The 25,726-nt window shown below is 42.6% G+C and overlaps 1 protein-coding gene across 7 annotated transcripts in view; it reads right to left on the bottom strand.

Moving 5' to 3' along the window:
* GK5 (glycerol kinase 5) overlaps window positions 1-25,726 on the bottom strand; it is a 101,107-nt gene that overhangs the window by 30,849 nt on the left and 44,532 nt on the right. For all 7 annotated transcript variants that reach the window (XR_012160785.2, XR_013636348.1, XR_013636349.1 and 4 more), the window contains 4 exons: window positions 17,882-17,986; window positions 16,456-16,550; window positions 16,247-16,345; window positions 6,215-6,318 (listed from right to left, as the gene is read on the bottom strand). Coding sequence is in view for 4 of the 7 variants with exons in the window: in XM_073359786.2 (XP_073215887.2) it covers window positions 6,215-6,318; window positions 16,247-16,345; window positions 16,456-16,550; window positions 17,882-17,986 (403 nt within the window). In the remaining 3 variants the exon portion in view is untranslated. The remainder of the gene's footprint in view (window positions 1-6,214; window positions 6,319-16,246; window positions 16,346-16,455; window positions 16,551-17,881; window positions 17,987-25,726) is intronic.

Genomic DNA, 25,726 nt, shown 5'->3' with positions numbered 1-25,726 from the left:
GTTTCCTGGTGGATTTCACTAGCCTCAGAGGCTCACTGTGACCCTCCATGTAACCCTTCTTTCTCTGGAAACAAGGGTCACAGTCTACTGAGCCATTTTCATCATAAGCCAGCAAGGGAGGTGAGGAGAACTTATCCTTCCTTGCACAGTCTCTGTTGTCTCCCAGTCTCAGTGATTAATCAGGGGGCAAAGGTGGGGGGAGCGGGGGGAGCGGGGGGAGCCCGGGCCCACCCTCTACTCCGGGCTGTAGCCCAGGGACCCTAATAGTATCAGCTAGGTAGCTGACCTTTTAGAAACATGACATGTACAATTCCCTGGGCTACTTCCCCCACAGCAGCCCTCACTTCCTCAAGCTCTACTTCACCCTTACCTCAGGGCCTCCTTCCTTGAGCCTGATATGGTGTGTACTACGCAGCCTCTCCAACAGCACAACTTCCTTCTACAGTCCTGACATTCACACCCACCTGACTGACTGGGAGGCTTTTAACTAGTTTCAGTCAGCCCCTGATTGGCTTCAGGTGTCCCAATCAACCTAGCATTCTTCCTGCCTTTTGGAAAGTTCTTAATTGGCCCCAGGTGTCTGAAATGGAAGCTGCTCCAGGTCAATTAACTTAACCTGGTACCAGGGATTTGTTTAGCCTGGAGCTAATATATATCTATCTCCCACTACTTTTCTATAGCCATCTGGCCTTGCCCCGTCACATATCCTCCCCCTCTGCTCAACACCATAGAGTTGGGCAACTTGGGACGCCAGGCAGTATGCTCGTGACAGACCATCAGCGTTGCCATGGTGGCACCCAGCCCTGTGCTGTATGCGGAACTGGAATAGTTGGAGGAATAAGAACCACCTGGTGACTCTTGCATTCTTTTCCTTATTCCGCTGCATCCACTGGAGGGGTGCATGGTCCATCACAAGAGTAAATTGCCGGCCTAAGAGGTAATAACGCAGTGCCTCCATAGCCCATTTGACAGCAAGGCATTCTCTCTTGACTACTGTGTATTTCTGTTCTCTTGGTAGAAGCTTTCTGCTTAGGTAGAGGATCGGGTGTTCCTCTTCTCCCACCATTTGCGACAGAACTGCTCCCAACTCCACCTCAGAAGCGTCTGTTTGTAAAATAATTCCTTGTTAAAGTCCGGGGCTATGAGTACGTGGTCATTACAGAGGGCCGTCCGAAGGTCTGTAAATGCCCCCTCTGTTGCGTCAGTCCACTTTACCATGTCTGGACCTCGGGCCTTCACCAGGTCTGTTAGGGGACTTGCCCTAGTGGCGAAGTGGGGAATAAACTGTCGGTAGTAGCCTACCATGCCTAGGAACGCATGGACCTGCTTCTTTCGGGTCGGCCAGGGCCAGTTTTGAATTGCCTCTAGCTTATTCGTTTGGGGCTTCACTATGTCCCTTCCCATAATATATCCCAGGTACCTAGCCTCTGCTAGCCCTATGGCACATTTAGCGGGATTAGCAGTGAGGCCAGCCCGCCTTAAGGTGCGCAGTACTGCCTCACCTTTCTCCAAGTGGGTTCCTCAGTCTGGCATATAGATGATGACATCATCTAGGTATGCAGCTGCATAACTAGTATGGGGGCGCAGCAGCTTATCCATGAGGCGCTGGAACGTGGCTGGGGCCCCATGTAGCCCAAAAGGGAGGATGGTGCACTGGAATAGCCCATCCGGGTTGGAGAATGCTATTTTTTCTTTAGCTTCTTTGGTCAGAGGAATCTGTCAGTACCCTTTTGTCAGATCCAGCGTAGTCAAGAATCGGGCACTACCCAGTCGGTCAACCAGTTCGTCGATGCGTGGTATGAGGTATGCATCAAACTGGGATATTTGATTCAGTCGGCGAAAGTCATGACAGAATCTCATGGTACCGTCAGGTTTAGGCACTAGAACAATTGGACTGGACCACTGACTAAGATTCTTCAATAACCCCTAATTCTAACATTTTCTTTACTTCGGCCTTGATTTCTTCTCTTTTGGCTGCTGGGATTCGGTAGGGTCTCAATGTTATCTTGGCTCTGGGGACCGTGCAGATATGGTGATAGGTCTCAGTCGTCTGCCCTGGTTTTGTAGAGAACACATCTCTGTTGCAATTAATCATGTCAGCTGCCTCGATCTTTTGGATCGGCGTCAAGGCGGATGATATCCTCACTTGCTCGTGTAAGTTATCCTCCCGGGGAAGGGTCTCCTGTATGACTAAGCATGCCTCTCGATCGTGCCAAGGTTTTAGAAGATTGATGTGGTAAATTTGCTCCAATTTCCAGCGGCCTGGCAGCCGCACCTTATAGTTCACCTCTCCCACGGCTTTGATTATTTCATAGGATCCCTGCCACTGGGCCAACAGTTTACTTTCTGCTGTGGGCACCAGTACCATCACCCGATCCCCTGGTTGGAACCATCGAAGCTTCGCTTGGTGGTTATAATGGGTTCATTGGGTCTTCTGTGCTCTCTCCAAGTATTCCCATACAATGGACATAACTCGGGCTATCTGATCTCTCATCTGCAGTACATGCTCAACTATGTTCCTTCTGGGATTTGGCTCCTCTTCCCAGGCTTCTCTGGCTATATCCAATATGCCCCGAGGGTGGCACCCATATAGTAGTTCGGATGGAGAGAAACCCGTGGAGACTTGCAGAACCTCCCGGATGGCGAACATGAGGTAAGGCAATAAGGTATCCCAATCTTTCCCATCCTGGCTCACCACTTTCCTGATCATGGCCTTGAGGGTCCTATTGAACCTTTCCACAAGGCCATCTGTTTGGGGGTGGTATACAGAGGTCCGTAGGGCTTGTACATGGAGCAGCGAACAGAGATCTTTCATCAACTTGGACATGAAAGGTGTCCCTTGATCAGTCAATATTTCCTTCGGTAGCCCAACCCGGGTAAAGATCTGTACTAGCTCCTTAGCTATTGTCTTGGAAGCTGTGTTGCGCAGGGGAACGGCTTCTGGGTACCAGGTTGCATAGTCCAGCACAACAAGCACATGTTGGTGGCCCCGAGCTGTCTTCTCCAGGGGCCCTACCAGATCCATGGCTATCCGTTCGAAAGGAACCTCTATTATTGGAAGAGGTATCAAAGGAGCCCGCAAGTGCGGACGACGGCTATGTAACTGACAGTCCGGACAAGAGGTGCAGTATCGCCGGACATCTTCATGTACTCCTGGCCAGAAGAACCTCCACAGGATCTGTGCCTGGGTTTTCTCTACCCCTAGGTGTCCTCCAAACAGGTCACTGTGGGCGAGACTCAATATGGTTTTTTGATGTTTTCGTGGCACCAGAAGTAGTTGTATCTCTTGCTCCTGCATGTGCACCACGCGGTACAGGAGATCTTTCTTCACTGTAAAGTAAGGTCTGGGACCCCGGACCTTCCCATCCACGGGTATCCCATCGATCTTGGCCACCTCCTTCCTGGCGTGATCATAGCTGGGGTCCTCTGGCTGGTCCCGCCCAAAAGTCTCTCTCCCGGGACTAACCTGCCCAAGCTCCCAGGGGACGGCTTCTGCTTCTTCCAACGGATCACCGCCGTCATGGCTGGGGGCAGCTTCTGGCTCATCTTCTGAGGTGGAAGTTTCTCTGTTGGCTGCTCGCGTCCATCTGCCTACTAGGGAGGTCTTCTGGCCCTGGGTCAGGATCCGGGTTCCCAAGGCCTTCGCAGCCTTCCTCTCTTTTTTTGTCTTCCGGGTCTTTCAGGGGGCTGAGAACAGATCCTGAGAAATCTCAGCGAACACTGGGGGTTGACATTCCCCCGGTGACGAGTTGCTGTCCTCAGGGTCCCCACCTCCCTCCAGCCTCTCTGGGGGAAGTAAATTATCAAACCCTGGACAGTCCCTCCCAATGACTACAGGATATGGAAGTTTAGGAACTATGCCCACGGTCACCTCAATGGGGTTTCCCTGAACCTCTATCTCCACTGGGATGGTGGGGCAATGGCTCACGGCCCCATGCACGCACGTCACTGCTACGCGTCACAGCTGCTTGTAGCAGCTGACTATTTTTTACCAACTTACCCGATATGAGGGTGATAGCACTCCCCCACAGCAGCCCTCACTTCCTCAAGCTCCACTTCACCCGTACCTCAGGGCCTCCTTCCTTGTGCCCGATATGGTGTGTACTACTCAGCCTCTCCAACAGCGCAACTTCCTTCTACAGCTCCTGACATGCACACCCACCTGACCGACTGGGAGGTTTTTAACTAGTTTCAGCCAGCGCCTGATTGGCTTCAGGTGACCCAATCAACCTAGCATTCTCCCTGCTTTCTGGAAAGCTCTTAATTGGCCCCAGGTGTCTTAATTGACCTGGAGCAGTTTCCATTTCACTTAACCTGGTACCAGGGATTTGTTTAGCCTGGAGCTAATATATCTATCTCCCACTACTTTTCTATAGCCATCTGGCCTTGCCCCGTCACAACAGGAAATAATGCCTTGTCTGTCAGGGCTCCCGTGTCTTCACAGAGATACTGGTGCAGCTATCTTCTCTGATTTTGAGGACGGTTCCATTGGTTGGTACCAAGATGCTCCTGCTGAATGGATGGAGATGGGATCTCTCCTGAGATAATGGTAACAGTTCCTCTTCTGAGGTAAAGACATCTCTTAGGAGGGCAGGGCCAAAAGTGGAGACTGCATATAGGGAAGGAAGTTATCTGGTGTTACAAGGGTCTCCCTAGAGCCCAAAGTCTGAGGAGTTCCAACATTCACCCAAAGGTTCTGGTTTGTCGGACATGGCCTGATGGTCTTTGTATTGACAAGGGGGTACCAATGATGAATCTGGACTTGCTCTCAGAGATGGGACTGGAGAGCGTTTATCTTTGCCCCCGGTACCGCAGTTACCAGCAGGTCCCTGTTTTTCTGTGCCTTATCCTCCAGCCTGGGAGTCTTCAGTGGAGCTGGTTCCGCGGGTCCCATATGCGACATCTCACCCAACCTGTACTGGCTTGGAGAGGAAACAAGTTTCTTCTGGACAGTCCACTGCAGGGATCAGTCCTGCTGCACAGGCTTGTGCTTGGAGGGGCACTGCTAGTCAGCTAGTACAGGGGGGTCTCCCAGGCTTGAGTCAGACCGAGCCTCTTCCATCAGGAACTTTTTCAATCGGAGCTCTTTGGCCTCTCTAGTTCTGGGTGGGAAGGATTTACAGATAATGAACTTCACAGAGATATGTACCTCACCCAGACAGTAGAGGCACCAATGATGCTCATTGCTGATGGAGGAAGAGTGAGGGCAGGAGACTGAGTTCTTGAATCCTGGGATCCTGGGCATAGTCCTGGGATCAGGGAGGATGTCCCTCCAACTGGGGAGTGAGGGCGGGGATATTCTATTCTATACTAAACTATATACTAACTAGAATTCCTAAGCTATGATATAAACTATTTACCATTACATTTTACAGATTCTGCAATAGATTCTGCAATAGTGAAGGAGGACATGACTCCAACTCAGGCCATGCGGTGATAAGTAGGAACTGGGAGGCGTCAACCCACATTACCTCTGATACCCGTGGTCTGGAGCACAAGTAGAGTTACTGTGCCTGTGCAGGTCAACGGACACTGCTTTGAAGAAATTCCAGACTTGGGCTCACAGCGCACATGAGCACTAATATGTGGAATACACATACATAAGGACCATCACTCAAAGAAGTAGTTTAACTTACCCTAATAGTTATAGGGAAAACATACATCTGAAAGGAAAAGATATATTTGAAGCTTTTTTTGCCAGCTCTTTGGATGAGATTTTCAGCTTTCCCAATTCAGCAGCTAATGTATCTTCTGTCTCTCTTATGTATTTTTAAAATGCCTATCACTATGTTATATAGGAGGACCTAAAAATTAACCCAGCAGCCTCCAACTTCATGCCTACTTAAAATAGGTTGAGAGTGAAAAGAGGCTTACTTTCCACATAAAGGTAGTGAGGAAACAAGGGCAAACGTCAGGTAGAAGACAGATTTTGGACATGCAGAAGGGCCAAGTCCATTTTAATTTGAGAACTGTTATGCTGGGTCAGTTGTTAACAAAAACAGTAACCCCTGATAAATATACAAAACTTCCTGTCAGTGTCAATTAATATAATAAATTACCACCGTTAGCATTTTATAAATTGCTGAAGTCCATGCATTCATGTAACAAGTGATTATCTGACTTCACACACTGAGTGACCAAAATACAGAATAATTAGATGAGAGGAAAACAGAAATCCTAAAGATAATGAATTAAGAAAGACTGCACTCAATACCTAAAAGCGATAGATTCCAACATAGCTCGTATAAGATGGTTTCTGGTAGTAGAAGGTTTTAGCCCCATAAAGGAAGCACATGCATAAGGATCATTCACAGGAACCTGAAATAAAGGTTTGACAATAAAATTAATTACTGAGTTATATTTGTAGCATTTTGAAAAAGGATACAAGTAGAAAAAAAAATAACTTACACATGACAATTACAGGAAGCATAATGAGAAGAAGACAATTAAGACATATGTAAGCATTGGATAGTGTTATTTTAGCTGTCTATATTTCAGAAAAATCAGCTTTCAAATCAGTTTCTTTCAATAGCAAAAAGATTTCCTATTACTGCATTTGTTTTTCCTCCCAGACTTCTGTACACTAACTATCACTCATTGGTAATACCTATAAAAATATACATAGAGTACACATCAACTAAAGTACAAGTGTCTAAGATAGAGTACAGTATTATTAAAGTTGGGGGAGGTTTTTTTTGGGGGGGTTTACTGATTTTCCCCATACTTTTTGTACAGAAAAATTCAATAATATAATACAGTAGCCTTGAAGAGGCTAGTCAATTTAAATTACGTAACATAATTGGACTAATGTTTTGAATGACATAATGATGCAACACACTAATTCTGGCTGTCTCATAAAAAAGTCATCTCCTTTCATAGGATGACTGGCAGATTGGTTTTTGCATCCATCTCTGCGCTCCACTGTTTTGGTGGATTTGAGTGACAGACTGTCACTCTACTTGCCCTTAAATGCATTAAGGCAATGTTAAATGTTTTTTCAATTTTAAAAATAACACATGACATTTTAAAAAACTTTCCAGGATTTTTATTTAGTTCCCTAAATATCTGCTATACAGAATTCTGAAGTAGCCCTAATTTTAATCATATTGTGACATAAAAAAAAACGCAAAACACCACCAAAAAAATCAAGGAAGTATAAATTACTTTAAAGTACAAATATAAGAGTAGGCATCTGTGGGGGAAACTGGGAATGCATTAAAGCCCAACCCTGACAGGTGCTGAACTCCCAAATATTCCCATAGACTTTGGTAAGAGTTGTTGATGCTCAGTACTTAGGATGTAAATGAAGTGACAACCCACTTGCCCAGATGAAGGCTAGTATGTTGCACACTGAGACTTAATTCAGAAATTAGTTATGTTTAAAGTCAGTAAAGAATATATTCAGTTCTCCAGTGTACAACCACCTTTTCCAACTTGTCAAGCGTTTAAGCCAACCATACTACTAATAAAAGGTTCCTTGTTGACAAGTGTGTGGATTATCAAATATAAGCAAATAAATAGGAAGGAAAGGACTCATGATATATATTAAAGGTGAATGTCTAGAGGACCAGAGTTTTATTCACTTTGTTTAAAAGCTTTATTTGCATTTTTATAACATATCACACATAATATATATGTATGACTTACACAAACTTTAGAACAAAGGTAAGATGAGTGAGTGATAATAAATCAAGGAAATATGCATTTTAAATTTGTACAGCAGGAATGCTTCTGTCCCATTATGAGAAATGCGCCACATCACAGCAACATCATCCAAGTTAAGAGGGGAGAAGCCTTGTCCTCATTCTCATAACAGGAGGTGTCAGAGAAACATTTGACTCTATCTAGGAAATGAACATATTGCCTCCATAACATGTCCAACCCCTGCTATCCTGATGTCTATGAAACCTAACCAAGCAATCAAATTTAGATTCCTGGAAGATAGTTGGAGCTAACCTGTACAGCAGGGTAGATGTGTCATGGTTGAACTCCAGAAATGCTTACTCCACTTCAGGTGCCTACTTCATACCATAAATCTATTCAGTATTTCACCCTCTTCCCCCCCAACTCCACCCCCCAAACATACACACTGTATAGATATAAAGAATTCATGATTGTATGATGTAGTATAAAAAGTTGTTTAGGAGAATGTTGTGATGGCTGTGTTACTCAAAAATAGCAATGCCTGAGTAAGTTTCTCAGTCATCCTGATTAAGGGATGATCAACCTGTATCATCATGTATTCTGTATGTGTCACATATTACAGAATAGCTGTTTTAGAAACATTTAAGAGTTGTTAAAATAATTCATTTCTTTCTGTAAAGTCACAAGTCCAACTGTACAAGGCTTGTAAGGAGCCATAAAAAAGTCTCTAAAAAATTGCCTAAACTAGCATTTCTACAGTGAAAAATGTCACAACTTTGAAGTTTGATATCTCAAGCCCTTCTGGTGCTGGGAGTTCTGGATCCTAAGAGATCTTTTATTCAATGGTATGGAGTTCCCATTTCTAGTCCTCTCAAGATGAGAGGGCCTTGGGCAGGGGTAATTTTGCGGGGGGAATGGGAAATTGCAAAAAATTTTGTGTTTTCACACAAGTTGATTAAGAAATTTGTAAAATGTTGGGATGAAAGCTCCTACCTAAATTATTTTAGATATTTATATGGTATTAATTGCAAAGAATAGGAAGACAAGGTTCCTCAAAAAAACATTATTAGTGAATTTTTAAGGCATGTAACATTTAGGCCTTAAACTATCTGACAGCATCTCTTTAAGCTTTGCAAATGGGTAAATATAAAGGTCTGGTCTACTCTACAGATGTATATTCGGTATAACTATGTCACTCAGGGAGGAGGTGGGGGGAAATCCACACCCCTGAGCAACATAGTCATACTGACCTCACCGCCCATATAGACAGTGCTATGCTGACAGGAGAGCTTCTCTTGCTGACATAGCTACTGCTTCTCAGGAGGTGGATTAACTATGCCAACAGGAGAGCTCTCTCCCATTTGCGTACAGCGTCTTCATTAAAGAGCAACAGCGGTGCAGCTGGATGGAGCATTTTAATGTAGACTTGCCCAAAGCAGGACATCAGCTCTGATCACATTAACTGTATCTGCATGCAGGCCATTCTGTACTACCCTTTTTGGCATCTTAAGTAACAACTAGTAATTTCTTTTGATTTACACAAGTGTCAAAAGACATCTAAACTAAGCTGACCCCACCAACAGCCTGCAACACAACTCCCACAAAAATTTCCATACAAATCTCAACCTCCATCAAGTCTCTCTCTCTTCAAAAGCCTGAGTAAAATAGGTGTCCTACGTAACATGCTCTGAATCTCAGCAGAACCACACAATTCCAGACAAAATGAGAAAATAGCTTAGGGACCCTCATAGAGAACACTTCAGTACCAACAACCTGTGTTAAATTGAGAGGGATCCAATTCAAATGTCTCTACTGACAAAAATGAAGCAATAGGCATGGGGAGGGAGTTAGTGTCCCAGGTAGAAAGTCCTAAGCCACTGAGGGCTTTATAGGTCAGAAACAGCAAGTTAAACTCCACTCCAACAGGAAACCAGTGCAGATTATAGAATTCTAGTGTCATGTGCTCCCATAAATACCACCTTCAGAAGCTATAGCCTTCAACACCTGAGTTTCCAGGCTGATTTGAGCTGAAGCTCCACATAGAACACACTTAACTAAACCCATCTTTGTGTGACAAAGGCATGAATCATGGTAATAAGGTTTGCATCCAAAAGAAACAGCTGCAACCTCACAAACCAAATGTAGATGGAAAAAGTATTCTGGGGCACCAATGATATGATAATCCAGTAGCAACTGAGGATCCAATCAATACCATGAGACTGTGAACCCAAGTCACAAATGGCATGCCCACCTGCACTACTAAAGGAGGAAGTGATATCTTCGTGTCTAATCTTGTAGCTCCTCCCCATACTTATTAGTATCACTCCAGTCTTAATTGGGCTGAATTTCAGCCAACTAGATCTAATTTATGCCCCAACAACATTGGGCTAAGTGGAACAATTGCACTGACTGGGTCAGAAAGGACAAAGATATAAAGTGGGGCAGCAGAGTACTGAAAACATGACTGCCCCATAATTCCTCACTAACAAGCCCCTACCCATATTGAACAGTTTGGGAAGACAAATCTTGTGGAAATCGACATGACAGGATCCTTAAGGAGGAGAATCAGCTGCCCCACAACACCCTCTGCGACTATTCAGCCAGGAAAGAATGGAGACACCCAAGAGCAGCAGTATCCACTTCTGCTGCAGTCAAGCTATCAACACTCCACAATGAACAGTATTGAAAACACCCACTATATCCAACAATATCAACACACACCAGATCTTCACCCGTTGATAAAAAGAAATCCACATGCTGCCAGTGCCATTTCTATCCCATACCCAAGCCTGTATCTAGATCATCAAGGGAGACTTAAGGTATTTAGATCCTCTGAGAACCATCTCATCCCAGCCTTCTCTACAACTTTGACAAAGAATTGAAGATGTGATAGTAGCCAATTGTCAGTGTCAACTGTGGATTTTCTGATCAAAACCTACATTATAACAGCTTCCTTAAGAAAAGCTGGTACCATGAGGTCTCTAATGTAGGCATTGACAATCTTCACCAGCAACGGACCTAGTATCTCCCTGCTGGTCTTCTCCAGCAAGGAACAAAAGTTGCATGTTGTGTAATCAAGCACTCCCAACATCTCTAGTACTTGAGCATTACAGGCCTAAAATTTCAGAAAAGATTCAGTTTATGTCCCCCTCAAAATTTGTGTCTGCAATTACAAAAACTTAGTCAGAATCCATATTATTTTACCCAAAATGGAAGGAAATCAAAAAAGCCACCAAATGAAGGCAGCTTAGATTAACTAAGCAGCCTACTTCTCAAAATAAATCTACTGATCAAGATTTTGTGGACTCTCTTGTGGAAACAAAGAGCCCCTTTCTTTCATTTTCCCATTAGTGCTTTAGAGATGGGGTATGATAAAGAGGTTGAGATTCTGCTTTTTAAAAAACAGACTGTGGGAATAATAGAGTGGGCAGACTGGCATACACCTGTCAAAACTAAGTACTGTACTTTTGGACCTAAGGTAGAAAAGTGGCAAAACCTTCACAGATACCATGTATCTTAAACTAACAACCAAAAGTTACACTAGACAGTTTGGGGGAATGGGGAAAAACCAGGGTGGGTAAAAATCAATGATTTAAAAAAAAATCAATTTTTTTTATTTAAATTGGATTATTTGGTAAAATGCTTTTTGAGGAAAAAACCTATCTAAAGATAGTTTTAAATAAAATACATTATAGCTCAAAGATATCTCATCATAGAATAGGGATTATAAATTCTAATTCTATAGTATGAGACAATATATTTATGTAATCTTAAGAAAAGTTTTGTAAATGAGTTCCAATAGTTCATGGATTAGGGACCCCAATCTTATGGGATTCCAGGGGCTTCTATATAGATTTTTAGATTAATCTTTCTATCTACCCGATGGGACTCTATCTTCTAGACTGAGCACTATCAGAGATGCTTAGTTTTGCAGTTCTCAAACTGTGGATGTATCTCCAGTGATAACATACTTGTTAACAGCAAAAATGTTTTTAAATAAATAAATATATAGAGGAGAGAAATAACAGACCTCAACCCTATTGTCCCTCTGCAAATTTGTGTTCAGAGTTAATCCCTTATGTCTCTCTAAAAGTGAAAAGTTTCAAAAAGTTCAATGAATAGAAGATTGTTGGGGGTGGAATAGATCTGGACGAGGAGATGACATCTGGAGATAAATGTGAGAAGGGAGGGACAGACAGTAGAAACAAAAGTGAAATGGTTTGAGCAGCATATTCCAGAAGTCTTGAGGTCTTTCTGAGTGTAGACTTCATTGACTTGAGATCTACCATATCATTCTCACACTAGAAGGGAAAACCTATAATGGCAGCAGGCTGTAAAAGAGATTCAGTTTGGAAATATTTTAATAAAGTTCCTCTACCTGTGGGTAAAACAGGCATGCATGCAAAATGAAAGCAGTGCAACAAAGAAATGCAAGGCCCGGTTGTCCAAATGAAACAACATCATGAGAGTGTTCCTTCTCAGGAGGAAGCTGCATTGAAGATGATGAAAGGAACATGTCTGAATATGCAGGATCTGCAGGTTGGTAAACTTTTTTATTTCATACTTCTTTCTTCAGGACTGCCTGTCTTCCTTCTGGATTATTCTTGAATTCTCACGTTTGAGCAAAAAACAGTTGTTACTCTATGGTACTATCATTTTAGATGCAGTTGTGATAAAAAATAAATAGATGAAATAGGCAGATCTTCCTTTTACAATTTCACCATTAAAGTAGTACTGCGTGTCAGTGAACGCAATGAGTAATATTAAATGAGCAGTATGGTAATAATAATTAAATAACTGCACTGACTTATTTTGTTTAGGAGAATCCATCCTCAACATACAGGATTCTGAAGACTATCTACCTTCAAGATCACCATCATTTTCTATAGTTTCAGAGTTATCTGCCAATGATAGTGTTTCAGTCACATCATGCATGTCACATAGCCACAGTATATCACCTGTAGCAAAAAGAAAAAAAAACTCCATCATCCAGAAACAACCATAGATAAGTTTGTGATAAGAACCAGCAGATTACAAAAACCAGATTACAAAAAGAGGTAACTGATGAAAAAATTGCCCTGTTTGTTTATGCAACAAACTCTCCTTTCCATATGATTGAGAACCCACACTTCATTAACATGGTTCAGTCATTAAGACCAGGATACAGTCCACCCAACAGAGCAGATGTCGCAGGCAAATTGCAGGATAAAGTGTATGAAAGAGAAATTGAGCACTGTGCAAAAGGTCGAGAGGGTGAAATTGTTAACCTGATGGGTGGAGCAATGTCCACAATGATCCTGTTGTATGTGCTTGTGTGACAACGAAGAAGGGAATGTTTTCCTTACAGAAACAATTGATACATCAGGAAATGCATACACAGCAGAATACTTACAAGAAGTAGCAGTAAAAGCTATAACAAACTGTGAAAAAAAATTCAAATGTCTAGTACGCAGGTTGGTCACAGACAATGCTGCAAATGTATCCAAGATGAGAAGAAATTATTTAGAAGAGAGTGAAGAGTGTCCCAAGCTAACAACATATGGTTGCAGTGCTCATTTGATGCACCTCCTAGCCAAAAACTTCAGAGTTCCAGAAATAAAGGCTAATGTAGTTGAAATTGCAAAATACTTCCGTAACAATCACTTTGCAGCAGCTAGTCTGAAAAAAGTGGGAGGAACCAAGCTAACTCTCCCACAAGAGAGTTAACTACATTCAAAAATTCATACGCTTGTTTTGTTAAAATATTATATGTTTGCTGTTGAAGAAAAGAATCCAGAATACATAATGTTGTTGTTTTAGTTAAATAAAACAATGTAAATGTCTGTCTGGTGACGTTCTCCTCCTAATACAGCATGGCAAGAATATCCTCCAAATATTAGTGATTAACCTGTTGAACTGGAGATATTTATGAAGTCATTGAGAGGTGAACTATCTACTTCAATTACCTTTGGTAAATGAAATAACCAAACAATAATTCATTTTCTGATATAGCTATAAAACTAATCTGAAAAGTTTTCAAAATAAGTCACTTAAAAAATGTATAGCGTGTACCTTCTAAAAATGAAACCTACATCTATCTCTGAGTTGTGAAGAATACGTATTAAGGTTATAGCAAGCAACAAGAATGCACTATTATGTAGAAATCCATGATTAAATAGTCTTCCTGACTGGTGATTTAAATCATGATTTAAATTAATTTGATTTAAATCAAATCCACCCAAGGAAAAAGAGGTGATTTTTGGCAGAGCGAAGCAAGGTTCTATGCTCAACTTGATGGCATTTCTCTTTGGATGCAACATGACAACTTTTGAATGCTACACCCAATCTATCCCAAAATGTCAGAGAATGTTCTAAGCCTCAATGGTCAGAACCCTACTGGTTGTGATGGAAACTGGAAAACTGCAAGGGGAAAATGGGAGACGCACCTTCCAGCCTAACAATACCCTAACTTCAACAACCATCACGTATCCATCAAATTCTCTCTAGAACACTCCCAACACCAACATCAACTTCCTGCACACCATGATCAGCCGCAACAATAGAATGTTACCGACAACTATATAGAAGAAGCCCACAGACCACCACACTTACCTTCACAGATCCAGTAACCACGCCAGACATAACAAAAAAATCTGTTATCTATAGCCACACACTCAGATACCACAAAATATGCTCCAAGGATAAAGCCCAAGATACACACCTTACCAAAAAAGAACATTCCACCAACGAAGCAGATTGCATCATGGAATGGGCCACCCAAACACCCAGAGAGATACTGCTTCAATAAAGAAAAAAATCCCAGCTATCGCACAGCCCTACTCGTCACCTACCACTACACATTGGAACTCATACAGGATATCATAAAACAATTACAACCCATACTCGAAGGGGACCACATCTCAAAAGAAAGCCTTCCTAAATTCCCTCTTCTGGCCTTCAAACAACCGCCCAATCTCGCCAAGCTCATCAGAAGCAAGCTCCCCATTGACCAGGACACACCAACGCAAAGTGGCACCAGGTCCTGCCAGAACAACAGATGCAAAACATACAGACTTATCTCCACTGCTACAATGAACAATACCCTCCGCAACATACCTTCCAAGATCCATGGTCCTATACATGTCTATCACAACATGTGGTGTACCCCATCTACTACACCAAATGCCCCAACAACAACTATCTGTTTTCATCCACATGATCACTATACTCTCAAATGAACTCATACACAGACACTCACCCTATCACCAGTGGATGAACATTTTACACAAAGTGATCACTCTGTATCTGACCTATCAGTCCTCATTGTCAAAATGACAACATCTTCAGAAGATGAGCCTGAACTTAAATCCATAATTCTGCTGGACACTAAAAACCATGGATTTAACTGAGACACTGGTTTTTACACCCTGCTGCCTTCTACCCCCTCCTTGGTCCCAGGACTGCAGAGGTGTTAATTGCCTACTTAAAATTAAGTGGTCTCCTATAACATGTGGGACCCCTTTTGCTTAACAATCTGCCCCACCTTGCATTTAGCTTGAACACTGTGGTTACCTTCCCCAGACTTGATAAAAAGCTCGGTGAAGCTTAAAAGCTTGTCCCTTCCACTGACAGAAGTTGGTTCAATAAAAGATATTATCTCACCCATCTTGTCTCTCGCACATCCTGGGACAAACACAGCTACAGCATTACTGCAAATAACCCCTCACTACAGCTCTGCCCAACCTCCCAATGCAATTTAAAATGCTGACACCCTGTATAGCTTATCCTCCAAACAAACAAACGAACAAAAAGAAATAAGAATTGAGAGTGGGAAAGAGGACATGGGAGGGCATACAGAGTCTCTGGCATGGAGGGAGTGACACACACAGCTCTTGGTATGAATGAAGATATAGAGACCCTGGCATGTAAGGGAAAGGAGAACTAGGGTGAGGGGGGTTTACACAGAACCCCTAAAGGAGGGAGATATGCAGAGCACCTTGCAGGAGGGGAAGAATGGGGATAATGGTATGAGGGGACAGGAGCATGGAAGGAGAAAGGAGGACCCTGGCAAAGGGGGGGAATACAGAGAGTCCCTGGCATGAGGAAAGGGGGAGTTGCAGGGAGTACCTGAAATACAGGGAGAGAAGAGGGTGGTGCACAGGGAGCTTGTGGGAGAAACTGCAGAATGTTAAAAGCCCCTGGTGTGTGCAATGATCTCAGCCTACGAAGCAACCCTCTAGTATATTTGAACAAGATTGAGTTGTGCATACTGAGAACTACAAGAAAACACAAATGTACAGTTAAAAATTAAATCCACATACCACCATATAGTTGGTTAACAGTCATTAGTGCTATGCTTTAAGGCCCCGATTCGGGAAAGCAACCTTATTCAGGGAAGTTCTTAAGCACTTAGTTAATGCTTTCTTGAATCGTGGCTGTGAAAAAAATGACATAAAACCAATACTTTGAGTCCAGCTCAGTTCTTTGAAAGAATAAGCTGGTGGTCAAGGCACTGGACTGAAATGCAAGAGATCTGGGTTCTGTTCTTGTGACACTAGGCAAATCACTTAATCTGTCTGTACTGTAGTTCCCCATCTGTAAAATGGGAATAATATTTCCCTACCTCACGTGTTTTTTTTGAGGATATATTCATTAACGTTTTTAGATGTTCAGATACCACAGAGGCCCTCAGATACCACCGTGATGGGCATGGAACAAGAACCTGAATAGAAAAAAATAGATACCATGATAATGGGCAAATTGACAGATATTAATGTTTAAGCAAGACACAAAAAATCATTTGTGTCATATTATTAAGGATGATATTTTTACCTGCAAACCACTAAAAGATGGAACAAAACAAACTCCTTCAGAATCAATCACATTTCGTGCCATTCTTGATGTCTCGTCTACACTGGTGAAAAGATCTGTAGGGGTCCACACAAAAAAGTCAACTGACTAAATTATTTACTTTTACTTTTCTTAATAAATTATTATAGACAAAATTCCTAAATTAAATATTTCACCTGGCACATATTAAGAAAAAAAAAATCTTTCTGAATTTCAATTCCATCAGCCCCATGAAAGAGAACTATCCAGGATCAAGAAACCAAATCCACAACCATCTTCAAATATCCGTACCACGCTATAGCCCATTAAACTGTCAAAATCTTGTATCAAGGATAATTCCCTCTCGTCAGGGTATTATATACAGGACTTGTGGAAGCTAATAATGCTACTCTAAGTAAACTGGAGGTGATGCTGAGAAATATAAAAGGATGTCTTCCCCCATAAGCTGTAACTGCCAGCCAAGATCCAACAAGACTACAGGCCAGATCCTTGGCACCCTGTTCTAGCTACACTGTGGTGCTCAGACAGTGCCAAGCAACCAGAAAGAAGCCTTAACTGGACAGCTGGGGATTCCACTGGTGGGAGGGAATTACTAAGTGCCTTGAAGCTTCATGTCACCCATTCCCAATCACCCAGCACAGATGACATCATGGGAAGAAGGGGTATGGCTGGGGTGCCCTGTGAATTGATAATTCCCAGTTGGGATAATAGTCCTTAGGGCTACACTAAGTTACAAAACAGACTAAGCAGATGGAGTGGAAATGTGGCTTAGAACCTCTTCTCCTTGCTCCCCGAACCTCACGTCCCAAACCAAGCACAGCTTGGCTAAGACTTGAGGATCAGGCCCTACAATCAGGAACTGAACAGAAGTCTCTTCTATGGTAGTACAGATTACTAACCACTAGGCTATTTGGAAGTCTATGGGCATGTCTACACTAGAAACTTAAGTCGACCTATGCTATGTCAACTTACAACCACTGCAGTAATTACTATGGTGGTTGATGTCCACACTTCTGTCTTCACCAGGAGTGCTTCCACTGAGTTAAGAGGGGCAGTGTGGGGGGCTGAGAGTCCCAATGTTAGGGCAGCAGCCGGACTCCCCACAGGGAGCTGGGGGCCTCCAAGCAGCAGCCAGGTTCTCCGTGGGGATTGGATTGCTGCAGCCTGGCTGGGAGCAGGGAGCCCAGGGGCAGTCGGGCTCTAGCTGGCGCCCCACACCTACCCCAATGATAGCCTGGCTTTCTTGTCAATTTCAAGGCTCCATAATGGAGAAACTAGATAACTTATCTATTAAAGAGAACAAATGGAAGCCTAATACTATGAACAGGAGCCAGCTAGAGGACCCTATAAAGAAGCATCTTACAGGGTTAATTGTTTTATAGCATTATACAATTGAAAAGCCACTTACCTAACTCCTTAGCCCATTTTATGGTAGAGCCAGCATCTGATTCATTGCCTTCAGCTAAGAAGACCACCTCTTTCCCAATCTTCCAACCAACCACTGGATACAGACCTTAAAATTTTGCACGTATGCACACACACACACAATAAAAGAAAAGTAGTCAAGTCCACAAACTGCTTCCAGAGAGATTAAATAAAACACAACTAACAAAAAATCCTTAAATTGTAGCTGCAACTTTTGTCCACTTCCTTTACAAAATTCAACTTAAATGTCAGTGCTACAGCTTGAACATTTTGTGGGGTCTTAGAAGAAAATATTCCACAAAAAATTACTAGCAAAAGTAAACCAGAAATGAATAATAGTTTATTTTTAATAAAGGAGAAATGCAATGCAACCTAAAATCAATTTAGAGTCACTATATCTAATTACAAAAAAAAAGTCACTGAAAGAATAAAAAAACCCTACTAAAAATAGTTATTTTGAGAGCTTCATGAAGCAGTTTAGGATTTTAAAAAATTCAGATCCTTATTAGAAACAATAAGAAGTCTTAAAGCTGTTAAATTCTACAATTCAAAACATACACACACACAGTTAAAGCTATTTAACATGTACGCATGCTTTTCTTAAATTACAGAAGTTACTTTACACAATGGTTTCTAAAGGGATCTGAATATTCCTAATCCTAATATAAATCAGGAGGCTTGAGCCTCCAAGTGGGAAATATACAGATATACTGAAACATAAAACAGCAGTCCCAACTGAGAAAAAAAACAAACAGTCTCATTCGCGGAAGGTACTCAAATAGCGATAAAAAGTATTTCTGAAAATTCATTTTTCAGTATATGATTCTATGTAAGAGAAAGTTTCATAATTTGGCCTCCCTGTGCCCACAATGGCTCTTGCAAGCCACCTGTGGTACTGTACTGTGTGATTTGCCTTATACAAAACAACACAAATCCCATTTTAAAGTATGTGTAAGTGTATAAAACGAACAGCATGTATTTATGTACACATGACATGATAATTCAGTCTGTGTTGGAGTTCATGTCTAGCTAAGGAGTGATTCAGAAAAAACAGATCATTTTGTGAAAAGGACACACTTGTGCTAATAACAGCTCAAAAAGAATAAAGAAAATGCAGAAATACAAGGGCAAATATGGCCTGGTTTTACATCAGTTAATTTGCAACTATACTGGGTAATGTGTTTCCAAGTGCTGCCTGCTGAAAGTATGAAGCCTTCAAAGCTGTTGTGACATCTGGAAACTAATCATACATGAAGATAAACTGAGCATTTTTTTTTTCAGAGAAAGCTTAAAGCCTTGAAAAAACATTAACAAGTCTTGATTAATTAAACTAGTAATGTTCAACACAAATGTCTCTCATTTGATATCTATACAAGCTGTGCAGAGTATAAGGCACAACCAATTACACGGAACCTCATGTTTTTCTTTTCAAGAGACATGGTTTCAAATGTTAAAAGTCTTCAAGCAAATCACCGAACTGCAAACAGTGCCTTTGTCGAACTACACTGTTTCACACTTTATTAGTGATTAGGGTGACCAGATAGCAAGTGGGAAAAATCGGGACTGGGGGTGAGTGGGAGGGTAATAGGCACCTATATAAGACAAAACCCCAAACATAGGGACTGTCCCTATAAAATCAGGACATCTGGTCACCCTATTAATGATACAACTGAGGATGTCAGAGAGCAGCTGCTTTCAAAATTAAGGGAATGGGTCTACTTAGCAACTCACCTGGTGTCTCTGGTATTGCATAGCATTTACTCTGTGAGATGGCTGAGTGACTGTTCAGTTGAAAAAGACTCACACTTTTGTAAAGCTGTGCCAGAACACACATCAAGTGAAGTATTTGAGACAACTCAGGGGACAGGTTTCAGAGTAGCAGCCGTGTTAGTCACAGAAATCATAGAATATCAGGGTTGGAAGGGACCTCAGGAGGTCATCTAGTCCAACCCCCTGCTCAAAGCAGGACCCATCCCAAATTTTTGCCCCAGATCCCAAATGGCCCCCTCAAGGATTGAACTCACAACCCTGGGTTTAGCAGGCCAATGCTCAAACCACTGAGCTATCCCTCCCCCGACGCATAGTGATGAAGTGAGCTATAGCTGACGAAAGCTTATGCTCTAATAAATTAGTTAGTCTCTAAGGTGCCACAAGTACTCCTGTTCTTTTCTCAGGGGACAGTCAAAGATTTGCACATGGAGTGGGAATTATTACAATCACTTTTACAACATTATAATCTCCACAAATGAAGCCAATCCAACAACAGGTGACAACTGCATCCTGATTGCACAAATCCAAAACACTGCACCTAATGATTCCACTATTTCACATATAGCCAAGCTCCTGCTGTTAAGAAGGTGTCTGAAAATCTTCATCATATCTTTCATGAAGCTGTTAAGTACTGAACATCAAAGATTATCTGGTGAATTTTCTACTTTTTGCACTCCTCCTTGGATCATGATTCTTCCACCAGCAACTATTTCACACTGAACTCAGGCAATTCTCAGGAAGTAAAGCACCACTCAGCTTTTCAAATTAAGAGCAGGGGTTCAGAATTATCAACAATCTCCCCTTGCTGATGGATTCAGTAATTCATGGCAGATGGCAAACAATGTATTTTGCCAACATTTCTGGATGCTTAATTGAGCTGAAAAATTCTTCTCCGGGGACAGAATATGAATGTTCTGTCTATGCACAGTATAACAAGGTAGAAGCATTCACCAAAATATTTGGAAACTGGTCTTCCTGAATACAAAGGAGAAACTGGGGAGTCAATATTTCTTGCTTCAGACTTCATCAAGAGAAGGAACTAGCAGGCTGAGAACCACCAGAAACTCATAAATCAGCATCTGAGATATTAATTTCAAACCCAGTTTAGGAAATACTTTCCTGATGACTCACAACAGGGATCACCAACCCCTTCATCCACTATGCTGTTGACTCAGCACTGCAAGTTAAACTGAGAGACCTCTTGTATGACAAGCCTCTGTAACCGACTTTCACTGAAGGAGGAATGTTTAGTTTAGAAACTTTTAGTTTCTAAAGTTATTAGTTTAGAAACTTCATCAGTCTCATTTTCATCTTTTTATCTCTGCTAGTCAGGCTTCTCTTTGGTCGTGACAATAAAAATTAAGCGCATTCAATCATCTTTGACCAACAATGTCTTAAGCCTATATTTCCCCCAATTCAGCTTCTTTCAGAAGCAAGACAAGACACATCTATAACTGAAATGAGAAGGTAGTTAAAATTTTGGACTTTATCATTTTGCTTTTAGTAACTGGTGCGATGGTTAATTTCACCTCTCTGTGGTTACTGTTAGCAGTATTGGACAAGTGGACTGCAAAAAATTTGTTAAACTGGAAGGAAAAGCTTAAAAAATGTGGAGACCCTTATTCTGAGGTAGTATAACAAATCACTGCATATTTCCTTGGATGCAAAAGGATTAATACATGAAACAAGTAGGGTACAACATTTATTCTTATATGAAAGGGTGAAGAATCTGATTTATTTAGCTGATGGATTCCAAAAAAATATTTTAAGATCTCACAGATTCAAGTACCCTATATCTCCACATATTTGTTTTACAGTATATATAAACCATTAGTCATGTAGATTATTCCTGAAAATATTTCTGTAAAGTTATTACTACATCTGCACTCCATAGTCCATTCCATCCACTTGAAATGTTTCCTAGGAAATGGGAGTGAATTCATGAACAGACCAGCTTTACCTCCCACACTCTCCCTCTATGCCAGTCAATACCTATGCTTTCTCCTTTAAAAGTTTGATTATAAATTACATTCCATCACAATTAATCTGGAATTTTCAAAGAAGCTGAGGAAGTTAGGTGACAACTGCCTATGGCAAACTGCAGACTCAACACCCCCCCACACACACACACACTGTCCTTTGGCCTACTCTGGCCATAGCGGTGTCCTAGCCCACTGATCAGACAGAGTCCTGTCCTTTCTGGGGCCACAGAGTCCTTTACCAAAGTCCTAAAAAGTTTGCTTTTTGCATACAAAAAGCAAACCTGCAGCCCAGCTCGGCTCAGTTGGCAGCCACTTTAAAGCATGCATGCTTCCACTGCTTTAGGCTACTATACTTCTGTGCCTCAATCCACTCCCCAATCCAGGGGCTGGCCCCTTGTTCAGGGAAGCTCCAGCTTGGCCACCAACTTGTCCCTGGAGAAGCTTGTCTGGTCGTCTTCTCTTTTTCCTTCTCACTTATCCTTCAGGCTGCTTCTCAGAGATGGGGAATTCCCCAACTCCTCTCCTCTGGGTTTCCTTCCACCAACTGGTCTCACCCATTTTTTTTTATGGAAACAAGCCTTCCTCTTCCCAAGCTGGACTTTATTTCTAATTAGTCTTAGCCCACCCTTCAGGTGCAAGCTAGAAGGTTAACTGGCCCATATTAACCCTTTCACAGGATGTGTGAGGTAAACAGCCCATGACACTCCTATTGAAATTCAACTAAAATTCAATGGCAGTTAGGCCCTAACTCCCTTAGATGCCTTTGAAAAATCCTACTTCAAATGTCATTTCCTTAGTATCAGTGATGTCAAATTTACTAGCTCATCGGATGTCCAGAGTGTCTTCCAGTGTAGAGAAGATCTGATTTTTTAATTAAAGCCCCTCACATTTCTATACTGAAGAAATGGTTACTCACCCTGTGAACTAACTGTGGTCCTTCGGGTGCTCAATTCTAGGTGCGCTTGTGCCCCCTTGCGCTTTTGATCGGAGAGGTCTCATAGCAGTGTCCATTCAGACCACGCATGCGTGTTACTCAGCCTTGTGCTCCATGCCATTGCTATATAGTATTGTGCGTGATGGATAACTGTCCTCAGTTCCTTCTCTACTGTGAAGCCCCATGACAAGGAACTCCGAAGCAGAGGGGATGGAGGGTTGGTAGTGGAATACACTTACTGCACAGGGTAACAATTTCTTCTTCTTCTTCAAGTCCTTGTGGGTGGTCCATTCTAGGTGACAATCAAGCAGCTCTCCTTTAAGGAGGAGGGGGCTTTGGAGTCTAGTTCAGTATGGTAGAAAGTACAGCTGAACCGAACACATTCTCGAAAGCAGAATCTCAAATTATTGCATAGCATTCAACAAATGCATACAAAGAAGCACAAGTTGAGACTTTACATACTCCTTTGATAGGAATGTTCTTAAGAAAGGCTGTGGAGGTAGAAATAAATCTCGTAGAATGAGCTTATATGTCAGCAGATGCTTTGAGATTAGAGATTGCAGCTCCTTTTGTTCTGTCTGTGATTGAGACAAAACCTGGAAGTCTTCCTGAAAGATTTAGTCCTGTCAAGGTAGAAGGCCAGGCTTCCCCTGACATCAATCATGTGGAATGCCTTCTCCTTATCCCAGTGAGGTTTAGGGTGCAAGATGGGGAGAGGAATGGGCTGATTAATATGGAAATAAGAAGGTACTTTTGGCAAAAACTTGAGGTGTAATCATAATGTGACCTTGCCTCTGAAAAATTTTGTGAATGGGGGGTATTGCCATAAGAGCTTCTATTTCCCCCATTCATCGAGCCGATGTGATGGCAACCAGAAATGCCATTTTCATTAATAAATGGAGGAGTAAGCAGGCAGCTGTAGGTTCAAAGGTGGTCTTGTAAATCATTTAAGAACCAAATTGAGGTCCCAAACTGGAGTAGGTGTTTAACTGGCAGAAAAAGTTGCCTAGGCATTTGAGAAACCTCACTGTTGTTGGGCAAATACAGAGTACCATGGAACCTCAAATATATTAACACCAGAGTTACGGACCAACCAGTCAACTGGACAACATATGAAACCAGAAGTAACCAAGCAGGCAGCAGCAGAGACAAAAAAAAGGGGGGGGGGGAGGAGAGAAATACTGTAGCGTGCCTGTACTGCATCTAAAAGGTAGGCACATGTGGGCTGCCTGTCCCCACCCCAACCATACCGCTACCCCGACCCCCACCCCCACACGCAGGGCACCCACTTACAACTTAGAGTTGAAGACAATGAGATTTTCAGGCAAAACTGTGAGCCCCACTGCCAACCCAAGGCAGCTAGAGCAGGAGCAGCACTGGGGTCTGTGCTCCTTTCCTGTAAGCTGTGGGTGCTGTTTACATCCCCCCTTCCCCTGGCCAGAGAGGGGAGGTGCTGTTTTCACACACACACACGGGACACGCTGCCTTCCAGGTTTGTTAACCCCCTCAACCTCCAAAGAGTTAGGAGAAGGGTGAGAAAATAAAAATTCTGACTCCTTAGGAAGATCATCATATTTTTTGTCTGTCCTCCTGCACATGGGAGGACTTCAGGCCAGAATATGCCAGATGACCTTTTCAGGATCCAGGAGTGCCTTGTTGACTGACAGGGCAATATGGGCAGAGGAGCCTGTATGGAGGATATTGAGCAGCTTATCATGCAGTTCTTTAATCTCCACCAGGGGGATTTGTAAAGAATCCGTAATATTCTTGATGAGATCCTGAAACTGCTTAAAATCATCAGCCAGGATGGTGTAGGTGGCATGACAGTTTCATCTGAGGATGAAGAGATGTTTGCAATTGGAGAAACCTTGTCAACCCTGGCCTCTTGTTCCTCAAAGGTCTCTTCCTGAGACTCTGGTCTCCTGGAAAGGGAGTGTGAGAAGGGTTGTCTATCTCTACAAACAGTAGACTTTGAGGTCCCAGAGAATGGATTGCGATAAGCCACCCAGGGGTGCTAGTATGGCCAAGGGGGGTGGCGCAACCCACTAGTGCTTGCCCCAGCAGGATGGTAGCTGTGGACATCTGTCACAAATGAGTTCAGGTTCCTCAGGAACAGAACCTTCATAGGCGTGGAGTGGAGACCCTTGCATAGATATTTGGAAGGCTGAGGCAAAATCTTCGTCAGAATCCTCCTCCTCTAAAGTCATTCGGTAATGGTGGGGCAGCAGGAGGAGCTTGAGGTACCACCATCAGTACTGGATGGGTGTGCGGAGATAGAGAAGGTTATTCACCTTGTGCAATAAATGAGGTTCTTCAAGATGGTTGTCCCTGTGGATGCTCCACTTTAGGTGTCTTGGCACCTTGCACTTCTAATCGGAAATTTGTAGTAGTAGTGCCCTGGTTGGCCGCGCCAAGACTCTTAAAGGGACACTTCTCAAAGAAGAACTGGAGGCTCTTGGTAACAGGGAAGTGTGAAGTACATAGGTACCAGATAGGTGTGTCCAGAGATCTGTTGGTACAATGTCCTGGGAATGAGCTAAAATAACAGTAGCCAAAGGAGCCACAAGTTTCAAACACTCCGGGGGGTGGGAGGAAGAATCCAGACAGAGCTCAAGCTGTCTTTTTCAGTACCATGGTTGAGCTCTTCTTGATGCCATGGTCTCCTGTCGGTACCGATGGTCTTTCGGAGCCTCATATTTTAGAGTCTGTACGCTTAGTAGAGCTCTCAGTACCTGAGAAAACAGCAGCCTTGGAGACCAATGGGAGCCGGGGAGCTGATGACTTAAAACTTTTTTGAGGTATATTCCCTACCTGGAGAACTCAGAGCATGGTCTTTGGAAGACTTATGAGAGGAAACTTGGTCTTCTCCTTAGATGCCCTTGAGGAGTGTGGTTCAGAGACAGAAGAGGCAGCTGACTTACTCAGAGATTGTCATATAGGGGGGCGCTCCTGGCATGGATCAGAGGCTGGACGCAAGCTCTCTATCGTAAGGAGTTGAAATTTTATCTCCCTGTTCTTTCTGTCTAGATTTTAACGAGACAGAAGTTGCACTTTTGGGAAATACAGGTTTCCCCAAAACAAGGGATGCAGTGGGAATGTCCATTGCTCACCCGATTGCCTCCTGGCATGACAGGCAATGTTT

Source organism: Lepidochelys kempii, chromosome 9 (genome assembly GCF_965140285.1).
Source record: "Lepidochelys kempii isolate rLepKem1 chromosome 9, rLepKem1.hap1, whole genome shotgun sequence".
NCBI classification, from domain to species: domain Eukaryota; kingdom Metazoa; phylum Chordata; order Testudines; family Cheloniidae; genus Lepidochelys; species Lepidochelys kempii.
Note: the sequence above shows the minus strand (reverse complement) of the source record. Positions and strands in the feature narration are given on the sequence as shown.